This window comes from Pygocentrus nattereri, chromosome 24, assembly GCF_015220715.1.
Source record: "Pygocentrus nattereri isolate fPygNat1 chromosome 24, fPygNat1.pri, whole genome shotgun sequence".
Taxonomy (NCBI): Eukaryota; Metazoa; Chordata; class Actinopteri; order Characiformes; family Serrasalmidae; genus Pygocentrus; species Pygocentrus nattereri.
This window is the reverse complement of record NC_051234.1, coordinates 23,760,975-23,774,534: the sequence shown is the minus strand read 5'-3', so window position 1 is coordinate 23,774,534 and position 13,560 is coordinate 23,760,975. Positions and strand designations below refer to the sequence as shown.

Here is a 13,560-nt window from a genome sequence, read left to right as displayed (position 1 = left end):
ACAGAGTCCTGACTTCAACCTGATGGAACACCTTTGGGATGAATTAGAGCGGAGACTGCGAGCCAGGCCTTCTCGTCCAACATCAGTGTCTGACCTCACAAATGTGCTTCTGGAAGGATGGTCAAAAATTCCCATAAGCTGTTATAGCTGCAAAGGGTGGGCCGACATTATATGAAACCCTGTGGATTAAGAATGGGATCTCACTCAATTTCATGTGTGCGAAGGCAGATGAGCGAATACTTTTGGCAGTATAGTGTGTTGTGTACTATTTCATGTAACTGTAAAAGTGATGTTAACACAATTCATACAACAAAAATGTTTGGAGGAATGTTTTTGCATATTTCCCCATTATGGCCTGCACCACAGTTGTCTGCATTTCAAATGGCTCCAGCTTTTAGCTTTACCCTTTTCAGCTCAAACTGGCCACTGTTTAGTTTTTGCCTGTCCTAAATGGACATGATTATTTGCCTTTTTTATTTAATTGCATAAATTATATTTATTTTGCATTCAGATGTTGCTTTTGGATGAAAACTTAACTTAACTACAAGCTAATGGGGGGGGACTGAAACTGAAGTGTCCTTTTAGTTGGACATTAGAGTTACAGTGTTTGGTCTACAGTGAGCTGCTGGGGCTTTTTGTACAGAAGAGCAAAAGAAACAGCTAGTAGTGGGCAGTATACCGGTTCATTCTTCCAAATTCCACTAGAATCTAGGGGCTGGACGCACATATGTATGGTTTGCTTTTATGAGACAGATGACCTTAAAAAATCTTTGGGGGAAAAAGTGACTAAGTTTCAAATTGGGGACAGGTTGGCATGTGCTCCTCTGAGTTCGTCATAGTTGGTCTCTTATTAAAATTTCCTGTTCCGCCTTAAATAGTGCAGGTGCCTGTACGGTGCCAGAATATAACTGCTGCTCCAATTAAGGTGAAACTGAAAATTAGAATATGTATGACATTTTGACTAACATACATTTTTGTTATAAATGTGATAAACCTTTCCAACCACCACTAAAACCAGCTAATTTTTAGCTGTTCTCTAGGTCTATTACATGTTAACACCTAGTGGTAGACTTATTCAGTTTTTAAACTGTGTACACTGTGTAACTTCTTTGGGCAAAATTCTCAGCATTTTTACTTTTTAACCCTAATCCTACAGTCGTAAAGTGCTGTCTCAAAGCACCTCACAGCCTTTCTGTGCTTTAGCCCACAGCCTCCCACACCTGTAGATGAACTTGACCTCACACTCTATCTCAAAGGTTGTGACCTTGAAGAGGCAGCCCTCGTCAAAGAGCTGGACAGAATGTCTCTGTGCCACAGTCTGCAGTTCCTCCCTCCATCCACTTCCTCCTTCTCTCATCCACATTTTATTTTCTTTCTCTGCCAAAATCTGCCCCCCTAGCCAGCGAATGGCACATTGGCTTTCCTCCCCCAGCTGTGAGGCGGAGAAGCAGTGTGGCTCGCTAACCAAGAAGTGTCCTTTGGCCTCCTCGTAGCCAAGGCAGCGGAGCCGCACCAGGAAGGAAGTTGCCTCAGACGTTATGAAACGAAAGTTCTCCTCCACCCCATTGTCAATGGCAACCAGCCCCCTGGTGCTGCTGACTGAAAGCAGCCGCGGCTGCCCGAGCACTCGAACGGATTGTACGTCAAACCAGAAGCTGTGGTGCTCTCCTGGCTGAAGGTAGTGGAGAAGGTCAGACAGGGTCTCCTGGTGCAGCTGCATCAGGGGGCCAAGGCCCAGTTGTGCAGGATTAAATTCTATGAGAGCCAGTAAGCGGTGCCGAATTCCAGCGTCAAAGGCTTGAGAGTTAAAAGCTGGCCTTGAAAGCACAAGGCAAATGTGCTGGGTGACTTCAGCAATGGGAGCATCTGTGAAGTCACTAATGCCCCTTTCTGGCTGTACTGTATGCAGCAATCGTGCAACCTTAAGACACACATCCCTGTATTGTTGCGCTCGTGGCATCAAATCTTGGTGCACTGAGGCAGGAATGACACTGTTCAGGGCTTTCCGGATGACTCTGGCAGAAATGCCCTGGAAAGAGGTGACCCTGTGGATCCTGCTTAGTCTACAGGTGTACAGTCCATCCACAGGTCCGGAAAGTTTTAGGTAGTTCTGAAGAGGGTGCAAGTCCCTCAAAATCTGAGCCAGAAGCCTGATGCTTTGCAGTAGGTTCTCACCTCCTCCCTCCTCCCAGCACTGCTCTAGCTCCTTCAGTAGAACAGCCTCCACCCTCTCGCAGCCCTGGAGATGCTGCAGCACTCCAGCTAGGCTTCCTCCTAGAGAAATGCAAAAGAAATGGGCAGTGTAATCTTTACATCATCATGGTAAATCACAGTCAACTTTACTAAGTACACTGCTCAAAGAAATAACAACACAATATAACTCCAAGTAAATCAAACTTCTCTGAAATCAAACTGTCCACTTAGGAAGCAACACTGACAATCAATTTCACAGCTGTTGTGCAAATGGAATAGAAAACAGGTGGAAATTATTGGCAATTAGCAAGACACACTCAATAAAGGAGTGGTTCTGCAGGTGGGGACCACAGACCACTTCTCAGTACCTATGCTTTCTGGCTGATGTTTTGGTCACTTTTGAATGTTGGTGGTGCTTTCACACTCGTGGTAGCATGAGACGGACTCTACAATCCACACAAGTGGCTCAGGTAGTGTAGCTCATCCAGGATGGCACATCAATGCGAGCTGTGGCAAGAAGGTTTGCTGTGTCTGTCAGCGTAGTGTCCAGAGGCTGGAGGCGCTACCAGGAGACAGGCCAGTATACCAGGAGACGTGGAAGAGGCCGTAGGAGGGCAATAACCCAGCAGCAGGACCGCTACCTCCGCCTTTGTGCAAGGTGGAACAGGAGGAGCACTGCCAGAGCCCTGCAAAATGACCTCCAGCAGGCCACAAATGTGCATGTGTCTGCACAAACAGTTAGAAACCGACTCTATGAGGATGGTATGAGGGCCCGACGTCCACAGATGAGGGTTGTGCTCACAGCCCATCACCGTGCAGGACGCTTGGCATTTGCCAGAGAACACCAGGATTGGCAAATTCGCCACTGGCGCCCTGTGCTCTTCACAGATGAAAGCAGGTTCACACTGAGCACATGTGACTGACGTGACAGAGTCCGGAGACGCAGTGGAGTGCGATCTGCTGCCTGCAACATCCTTCAGCATGACCGGTTTGGCAGTGGGTCAGTAATGGTGTGGGGTGGCATTTCTTCATCCATGTGCTCGCCAGAGGTAGCCTGACTGCCATTAGGTACCGAGATGAGCTCCTCAGACCCCTTGTGAGACCATATGCTGGTGCGGTTGGCCCTGGGTTCCTCCTAATGCAGGACAATGCTAGACCTCATGTGGCTGGAGTGTGTCAGCAGTTCCTGGAAGATGAAGGCATTGAAGCTATGGACTGGCCCGCCCGTTCCCCAGACCTGAATCCGATTGAGCACATCTGGGACATCATGTCTCGCTCCATCCACCAACAGACTGTCCAGGAGTTGGCGGTTGCACCACAGACTGTCCAAGAGTTGGTGGATGCTTTAGTCCAGGTCTGGGAGGAGATCCCTCAGGAGACCATCTGCCACCTCATCAGGAGCATGCCCAGGCGTTGTAGGGAGGTCATGCAGGCACGTGGAGGCCACACACAATACTGAGCCTCATTTTGACTTGTTTTAAGGACATTACATCAAAGTTGGATCAGCCTGTAGTGTGTTTTTCCACTTTAATTTTGTGTGTGACTCCAAATCCAGGCCTCCATTGGTTAATAAATTTGATTTCTATTGATGATTTTTGTGTGATTTTGTTGTCAGCACATTCAACTTTGTACAGAACAAAGTATTCAATGAGTGTTTAATTCATTCAGATCTAGGATGTGTTATTTGAGTAGTGTATATTGTGGTTACTCTTAGTAGTTCTGCATAGATTGAGTTTTAGACTAATTATGGAGATCATCTAAATAATAAGTGCTTTAAACTCCATAGTAACTGGTTGGATGTTGCCCAGTATGGCTTTATTTTATTAATAAATTTTTTAACCAATTTTATTGTTTGTACAACTGTACCACTGTTTTGCCGCAAAAGACAAAAGTCTTGGGAACACCTACTCATTACACCCACAGGATCTTTCATAACATCCCATTCTAAATCCATATGCATTAATATGGAGTTGGTCCCCCTTTTTGCAGCTAGGAGATGCAAAAAAGCTTCTGGGAAGCTTTCTACAAGATTTTGGAGTGTGTCTGTATGAATTCATCCAGAAGAGCATTTGTGAGGCCAGATACCGATCTTGGAAGAGAAGGTCTTGCTCACAATCTCTGTTCTATTTCTTCCCAAATGTGTTTGGGGTTGAGGTCAGGGTTCTGTGCGGCCCCGTCAAGTTCTTCCACACCAAACTCACCCAGACGTGCCTTTATGGACCTTGAATGGAAAAGGATCTTTCCCAAACTGTTCCCACAAAGTTGGAAGTATACAATTGTCCAAAATGTCTTGGTGTACTGAAGCATTAAGACTTCCCTTCACTGGAACTAATGGCTCTAGCTCAACCCCTGAAAAACAACCCCATAGCATTATCTCTCCTCCACCATACTTTACACTTGGCACAATGCAGTCAGGCAGGTAATATTATCCTGGCATTTGCCAAACCCAGACCCGTCCACTCGGCTTTAACTGGTTTTATTTGAAAATATATGTATACTGTTCTAAATACTGAAATTGTCAGATATTTTAATTGTACCATTTACATATTTTGCTACTGTCTTCAAGTATCATCAAGTATTGTAATTTTTTTTGCTGTATCACCCACCTTTACTCCAGCTATTGGGCTTCATCTCTGGTTCCTCCAGAGCCTCGGCCAGGCAGTCCCACAGTAGAAAGCTGAAGATGGCCCACACCCTGCACTGCTCGCCACAGTCCCCGACATGCAGCTGGTCTGGGCCATGCAGGTGCTCTTGATCATGCAAGTGGTCCCAGGTGTGTGGGTGGCTGTGGCTGCCACTGCGGAGGACAGCTTCAGCCTCCTGGAGCAACTTCAGGGACAAGCAGCCCCTCTCAGAGAGCTGCAGCCCTGCAGATCATCATAAACGTGATGCAGTGTGCCACTATTACAGCAGTGCAAACCATTTTTGCAACTGAAATAAGTGCATTTTAAACAAATTCTCTTTGATTATAATCACAAGAAAAGTATTTCATATTGTCACGAATAAAAACACACAAAAGGTTCAACGTTCATTAGCATAAGAGGTGATGTGAACCTGATCGTAAGAAGATAAAAATTTATATGCCCCTAAACCTAATAACTGGTTTTTCCACCATTGACAGTAAAAACTGCGATCAAACATTCTCAGTAACTTGTGATGAGTTTTCATATCACTCTGGAGGAATTTCGGCCCACTCTTCTTTGCAGAATTGTTTTAATTTGGCTACTTTGAAAGGTTTGTAAACATGAACTGCCTGTTTAAAGTCTTGCCACAGTATCTCAATGGGATTCAATTCAAGACTTTGACTCAGCCACTTCAAAACCTTCCTTTTGTTTGTTTTGAGCCATTCAGAGGCGGACTTGTTAGTGTGTTTCAGATCTCTGTCCTGCTGCATATCCCAGCTGCTCTTGAACTTTAGGCCACAAGCTGACAGGCGGACATTCTCCTTTAGGATTTTCTGATAGAGAACAGAATTCAGATCCTGCAGAAGCAAAGCAGCCACAGACCATCACACTACCACCACGTTTGACTGTTGGTATAATGTACTTATGGTGAAATGCTGCATTAGCTTTACGCCAGATGTAACGGGGGCCACGTCTTCGAAAAAGTTCTACCTTTGACTCATCAGTCCACAGAATATTATCCCAAAAGTCTTTGGAGTCATCAAGATGTTTCTGGCAAAAGCAAGATAAGCCTCTGTGTTCTTTTTGGTCAGCAGTGGTTTGCGCCTTGCAGCCCTCCCATGGATGCCATTTTTGCCAGGTGTCTTTTTAATTGTGAAATTGTGTACACTGACCTTAACTGAAGCGAGTGCCGCTTGTAGTTCTTTAGATTCATTTGATTGTTTTTGTGACCTGGATGAGTCATTGATGCGCTCTTGGTGAAATTTTGGTAAGCTGGCCACTCCGGGAAGGTTCACCACTCTTCCAGGTTTTCTCCATTTGTGGATAATGGCTCTCACTGTGGTTCACCTGGAATCTCAGAGCCTCAGCAATGACTTTGTAACCCTTTCCAGACTGGGAGATTTCAGTGACTTTGTTTCACATCTGTATCTGAATCTTTTTAGATCAATCTGAACCTCATCATGGGCTGCTTTTTGAGACCTTTTTGCTGGCTCCACACAGCAAACTGTGCTCCAGACAGGTTCTATTTAAGTGATGTTTAGATTCAATGGGTCTGTCAGTAATCATGTCTGGGTGTGACCAGTGAAATTGAACCCAGTAAATATTACGAGTTTAGTTAACTGGTTGATTTAGTAGCTAAGGGAGCAATTACACGTAAGGCCAGGTAGGGCTGAACAACATTTTTCTTTAAGTAGCATTTGAAAACAGGCATTTTGTATTTACTTATTATCTTTGTCTAATATTTAAATCAGTTTGATGATCTGAAACATTCAAGTGTGACAAAAATAGAAGAAACTGGGAAGGGGCAAATACTTTTTCACAGCACTGTATCCTTCAGCCTTATTGGTTTGACAGAATTCACTGTTTTGTATCCTTATTGTGATTTTGTTCACCAATGTTTTCATACTATAATATCCAGCATGCATTGCTGCGATAAAGAAGTCCAGACTGGTAGTGTAGCCACTGATGGTGGTTGGGATAGTGTAGTGGTTAACACCTCTGCCTTCTACACTGTAGACTGGGGTTCAATCCCCACCAGGGCAAACACCCTACACTATACCAATAAGAGTCCTTGGGCAAGACTCCTAACACCGCCTTGGCCTACCTATGTAAAATGATCAAATTGTAAGTTGCTCTGGATAAGAGTGTCAGCCAAATTCCATAAATGTAAATGAGGAAGAGGCTGATGCATACAGACAGGATTTTCAGCTTCCTAACAGTAAAGTTAGTTAACTGGCTTTGGTCTGCATTAGCAAGCCATCTACAAAAAGTGAGTGGGCATGTTCGCAGCAGATGAATCATTGGCTATATTTTGGCCTTTAGCTCAGTCCAAATTTGCTAAACTGCAAGTCACATGGTGATTCTAAACATTGCAAATCCTTATTTAGTCTAGGGATCAGCTTTAGGGTCTGGAAAACTGACTCATAGTACTGAGGATGTCCACCTACTTTGAATGCCCAGTTCTGCTACTCTGCTCATGAGCCGATCAGCCTCCTGGGTCTTGTCCATGAAGAGGGACACCACAGCCTCCAGCTGAGAAGCATCCTCTATGCTGACTCCCTCCAGAAGACACTCTCTGACCGTCCAGCGTGGCAGCCCCACTGCCACCCCAAGCTCACACACGTTTAGTCTGGCTTCATCTCCCACAGCTTCTCCCAGCTGAGCCTTGACCTGCTGCAGTACTCCTGAGAACAGCAGTGAAAACCATTACCAATCCAGCATGAGGCTTCATCATCCAGCAAAATCACAATGACGAACTGAAAGCACACCAATAGCCTGATTATTACTGGAGTAGTACTGATCTCTGAAGTCACCAGTAGATGCTGATGAGTCCAGATGGAGTTACCTGAGTAAGGCAGGTGTCTTGCTGTGTCTCTGGTCTCCTCCACTGCTATGGCAACACTGCTGGACTCAGAATCGCAGTTAAGCGACAGACTTGGTAGATCCTTCTCCAAACTAGTAACTGATAAAACACAATGCTAAATACATCTGATGTCACTGGCATACAGAAACCTTGTGTCTAAATCCTTCCCCTGGCCCCCAAGTCTGTTTTTCTTTTTTTACGCTACTTGAAAATGGAAGCCCTTTATACAGTAAGTGTATTCCATGTGCATGGACCAGTGTAAATGATCAGAAAAATTCAATTAAAATTCAGTACATTAAAATACATCAAAAAATTATATTTTTTCCTTCTACTATAAAGTTAAACATTTGTAGATAAAAGGTAAAAATAAGAGCGGTGAAAGAAAGTCCTGACTTGGCTGTAGGTACGTGTTCAATCCTAACCTTGGGAAAAGGAAGGGAATGGAAGTATATCACAAATTTATGATCTTTAAATTATGATTCATATTGTAATAGAGGTAGGAATGCATGATGGTGAGCTGGCTGTATTTGATCTTCTGCTGCTGTAACTGGTCATTTGTACTTTAGAAATGCACAATGACCTTAATTTTTCAAGTGTATTCAAGTGTCACAGTTTTCAGTTTCTGCCATAATTCAGACATTGATATGTAAACAGTAATTCTAAGTGGTGTAATGTGACACGGTTCATAGAGAAACATACCAATTCGGATTTCTTTACAAAGCTGGTGATAGGAACCAGGTAGAGGTGGGCAATATGACAATATTTTATCAAATATGACAATATGTTATTTTGATAAATATTGATATTGTACTTTAGATCAGCAGTACATTTTCTTGCTATGCAAAACATGGACATCATTTGTACTTAAGCTATATTGAAAATATGGCATGTATCATTACATAGAGAGAATTATTAGTCCTGTTAAATTTGATTGAATTTTACAATGAGTTTTACAATGTGGCACGATTGGAGCAGTTTGTCTGTGTCAAACTATGGTGATATGATACTTTTACTATAGAACTGCTATCCAAATGACCAATAAACCTACGTCTTTTATATGTAATGTTAGTATTGGTATTATAGTGTGTGTGTGTGTAAAAAAAAAAAAAATTATATATATATATATTTATATATATATATAAAAATATTATATTTTTATATATATATATATATATATATATATATATATATATATATATATATATATATATATATATATATATAAAATTTTTCAGTGAAACAGATTTACCACTATTTCTTTTTTGCCTTACAACACCCTACATACTTATTTATAATGAATTCATACAACGCTTTCTTTTAAAGGCATTACATTTGGGATGGCTGCTACCATTTCAGTAGAATGACACTTTGCATCAAACTACTCTGAATTACTATTTTTATATTTATTTTTTAAAAATCTGGGAAATTCCCCTTTAAGGTGCATTGAGGTCAGTTAGCAACCATATTTAGTAGTTGTCTCAGAGCAGGGAAATCTCCAAACCATGCTGGATTCGATGGAAGTGATGACCAGTACTTATTTCTATTTATTATAATAAACCAATGTAAACATAAGTCATGCCCATGGAATGATTCATTGTGTTTACATCAAAGCAGCAATTTGCAAGAGCTGAAATTTTAATTATATCCTACTTCATTCAACACTGTGTTAACAATGGAAAATGTGATCTAATTCAGTGTTCAAATGTTTAACCAAAGCCTCAATTCCAAAAAAAATATTGTTCTGGTCTTTTTGAGGGACAAAGGCTTATGGCTTCATTTATATAAAATGATCACATGTATATCGCAATAGCAATATTAGTCAGAAAAATCACAAGAAGATCCATCCATCCATCCATCCACTAGCTCTCCAAGGGGGATTCCAAGGCGCTCCCAGGCCAGCTGGGCGATGTAGTCACACCAGCGTGTCCTGGGTCTTCCCCGGGGTCTCCTCCCAGGTGGACTTGCCTGTGACACCTCCCGAGGGAGGCGTCCAGGAGGCATCCTAACCAGATGCCCGAACCACCTCAGCTGGCTCCTCTCGACGTGAAGAAGCAGCGGCTCTACTCCGAGTCCCTCCCGGATGACCGAACTTCTCACCCTATCTCTAAGGGAGAGTCCAGACACCCTGCGGAGGAAACTCATTTCGGCCGCTTGTATTCGCGATCTTATTCTTTCGGTCGTTAACCAAAGTTCATGACCATAGGTGAGGGTGGGAACGTAGATCGACCGGTAAATCGAGAGCCTTGCCTTATGGCTCAGCTCTTTCTTTACCACAACAGACTGGTAAAGAGCCCGCATCACTGCTGACCCAGCACCAATCCGCCTGTCAATCTCCCGCTCCCTTGTACCATCACTCGTGAACAAGACCCCGAGATACTTAAACTCCTCCACTTGAGGCAAGAGCCTATCCCCGACCCAGAGAGGGCTCTCCACCCTTTTCCGCGTGAGAACCATGGTCTCGGGTTTTAGAGGTACTGATTCTCATCCCGGCTGCTTCACACTCGGCTGCAAACCGATCCAGCGAAAGCTGAAGTTCGCGGCCTGATGTCCCCAATAGGACCACATCATCTGCAAACAGCAGTGATGTGACCCTGAGGTCACCAAACCGGAAGAAGATATTTTCTGGAAATTGTTCAGCCCTTAGTTGAAGGTTGAAGTAACAGCATAGTAGTTCTTACCATTCATATCCTCAGCTAACTGCTGGTCTTCACTGTAAAGAGCCTCATAGAAGCTTTTGCATGCGTTCTCTCCTTTAGACAGGCAGATGGACAGCAGGGTTTGGGTCTGCTGGGTGGGGGTGGGTGCTGCCTGGATCCGCTCAAGGTCAAACTGGGTCAAGGTGCTGCTGGAGAAGAGAGCCAGAGAGATGGGCAGCACAGAGGAGCTCATACGGCCACACAGAGAATAAAAGTGGGCCTGTAACTGCCGCTCTGAAAGTAGGGAGAAATGCTGACAATGAGAAGTTCAACCAAACAAGCACTTTTCCAATGTAAAAACTCCTGATATAGAGAGACAAACCTGTAGGTCCACTTGGGATCTCTGTGAAATAATGGAAAAACACTGTTAGTGGATAAAATGGTTGGCTTAGAACACAGAGGTAGGAACATATGACGATATGTTGTTATTGTGATTCAATTACTAGGGTTGTAACACTACAATGTGTCATATTCTATAGTTGTATTGTGACAAGCATGTTAGCATGTGGCTATTTGGCCAAAGTATCTAATTCTGATTTGTATGATTGTGACCAATATTGTGACTGCTTTGGCTTGAGGCTTGAATGCTGAATGTAGTGCACTGGACTGTGCTTTTCTAAGTAAAGGATTATTGATCAGCACTTCCAGAATGCTAGATGACTTCATGCATTACAAAAAAGACAATAACCGGTGTATATTAACCGTACAAACTGCATAATAATAAGTAACTGATTGAAGGCCACCTCATTATGCCAGTATCTGTTTTATTACCGTATTTTCACCAACTGTTTTATTTTTCTTAGTTTATTTTCACAGTATTTGTGATGATGATCATTGTACCAATAGCCTTTCTTACAATAACCACATCTTTGTGGGGACAGTCATCCCCACAGCCCATGACTGAGGTGTCCTTGAGGACGACACCTAACCCCCAACTCCTCCCTGTGCTCACTGCCCCCTAGTGTGTGTGTGCTCACTAGAGCGCATGTGGTGTTTCACTTCACAGATGGGTTAAATGTGGAGGTGAAATTTCCCCGTTGTGGGACTAATAAGGGTCACTTAATCTTAAATGTAGCACTACTATTTTGCTTGAAAACTAAATACTAGGATACATATCCTACATGAATACGTGATGTTTTATGCTTGCCATATTGACCACCAATACATGGGAATATTGAAATCCATCATACAGTACCTGTTTCAGCAGACAGCCAGGTGCGCAGACGTGGGTAGTGCTGCTTGCATTCTCTCAGACACTCCAGAAAGCGAGTGGCCTCACTTTCGTCCATTTGAGCCTGGACAATCTCGAGCAGTTTGCGGGCACGGTTTTGCGGGGTCTTTTCAGCTTTTATCTCATGGTAGTTATCCTGAGACAGAAGACTAGCAGCCAGGACACAGTCCAGGAGTGGGGCCACATTGTATAAAGATACTACCAGGAGCTTCTGCGATGCCAACAGACGAGCCTTCACTGTCTCCCTTACGTCTGTCCCTGGTGCTGGATATCAAGCAAGTGTCAAAAGAAACAAGTATGACCAGTCAATGGAAGCTGGTTGGGTGCTTACCTCACATTATACATCAGTCTTATCCATGAAAGGCTGATGTGGCTTCAGGTTTTCATTCCAAACAAGCAGAAGCTCACCTGATTCTTCTTGCTTAATCAGCTGGTCTCCATCTTCAAACAATTAATCATTAATCATTAATCAATGTGCTCCTGCTTGGTTGGAATGAAATCCTGCAGGCACACTGGCCTTTCGCAGATTGAAACATCAGAAATACCAGAAGTATAAAAATAATAAGCAATTGTTCATATCTGCTCTGAATTGACCACAAGTGCACCCACCGAAATCATGAGACATCTGTGTTGAGGATGCCATCGCTGGACCTTGTGGACATCTGCAGCTCAGCTTCAAAGGAATACCAAATGTATGGCTTGTTCATTATTTCAAGGGCAATACTAAAGATGGAGGTGGATAGTATTTACATTCATTATCCATTTTATCAGCTCCGCTTACCATACAGGAGCACTTTGTAGGTCTTCAATTACAAACTGTAGTCCATCTGTTTCTCTGCATACTTTGTTAGCCCCCTTATACCATGTTCTTCAGTGGTCACAGGACCACCACAGAGCAGATATTATTTGGGTGGTAGATCATTTGTTGCACTGCAGTGACACTGACATGGCGGTGGTCTGTTAGTGTGTGTTGCACTGGTACAAGTGGATCAGACATTTTTTAAAACAGCTTTTAAACACTGTGTCCACTCAGTGTCCACTATATTAGACACTCCTACCTTGTTGGTTCACCTTGTAGATGTAAAGTCAGAGACGATAGCTCATCTGCTGCTGCACAGTTTGTGTTGGTCATCCTCCAGTCCTTCATCAGCAGTCACAGGAAACACAGTGCCCACGGAATGTTGTTGGCTGGATGTTTTTGGTTGGTGGACTATTCTCAGTCGAGACATTGAGGTGTTTAAAAACTCCAGCAACACTGCTGTGTCTGGTCCACTCAGACCAGCGCAGCGCAGCGCACACAAATATGCCACCACCATGTCAGTGTTCCTGCAGGGCTGAGAACGATCCACCACCCAAAGAATACCCGCTCTGTGGTGGTCCTGATCATTGAGGAACAGGGTTAAAGGGCGCTAATAGAGAGCACATATATGGTAAATGGAGCTGAGTAATATTTCTGCTTCTGCTGTTTTTAAAAGGTTATTTTACGTTTACTTAAGTCATTATTTCACTGAAGAAGCAACACTCACTTATGTATGGCTTTAGTCTGCTCCACCCACGACTGGAAAACATGAAGAAAGCGTGAAAAGCGAGGCTCACTTGAAACTACAACGTACAAAACACCGCTGAAAGAAAAGACCACAATAAGTTCACAAACATGGCTATACAACTATCACAAGATATTACTAACGTTACGTTATATGAAACGTCTACCTGTAACTTACTTAGCTTACTTTTCCATGAACGGACTTTCAGCGTCTACTTCCTTGAAGTTGTAACCTGAAAGGAAAATCCCAAACGCAAGGCGACGAAGCTTGACCACGTCTAAACAGAATTACAGAACTGTAGCCCCTGTTTCTGACAGGACAGTTAACTAACTACTAAACCGACTGAACCACATTTACACCTCTTTAACACAACCAACGCAATCAGACCCAGTTTTCAGTGTTGGTCACT

General features: G+C 43.3%; 1 protein-coding gene across 2 annotated transcripts; it reads right to left on the bottom strand.

Annotated features, from left to right (window-relative positions):
- Window positions 1–149: 149 nt before the first annotated feature.
- Window positions 150–13,556, bottom strand: LOC108438994. Of its 2 annotated transcripts, none has more exons than XM_017717161.2 (10): window positions 13,329–13,556; window positions 13,134–13,229; window positions 12,217–12,280; window positions 11,572–11,871; window positions 10,699–10,719; window positions 10,359–10,610; window positions 7,663–7,779; window positions 7,265–7,501; window positions 4,800–5,060; window positions 150–2,274 (listed from the first exon to the last, which is right to left on the bottom strand). In XM_017717161.2, exons 3-10 carry the CDS (start codon window positions 12,248–12,250, stop codon window positions 1,172–1,174), a joined length of 2,325 nt encoding a protein of 774 aa, XP_017572650.1. In that variant the 5' UTR covers window positions 12,251–12,280; window positions 13,134–13,229; window positions 13,329–13,556; the 3' UTR covers window positions 150–1,171. The 2 variants fall into 2 exon arrangements, with proteins under 2 accessions (XP_017572650.1, XP_037389764.1); XM_037533867.1 differs by having other exon boundaries at window positions 13,338–13,556.
- Window positions 13,557–13,560: the final 4 nt, after the last annotated feature.

Excerpts from the sequence above, each read along its gene's own strand:
- LOC108438994 (XM_017717161.2), bottom strand. The coding sequence starts at position 12,250 with ATGGCATCCTCAACACAGATGTCTCATGATTTCG. Across the intron at positions 10,720-11,571 it reads CTGGCTGTCTGCTGAAACAG|AGATCCCAAGTGGACCTACA; the intron begins GTACTGTATGAT and ends ATTATTTCACAG. Across the intron at positions 10,611-10,698 it reads GATCCCAAGTGGACCTACAG|AGCGGCAGTTACAGGCCCAC; the intron begins GTTTGTCTCTCT and ends CCCTACTTTCAG.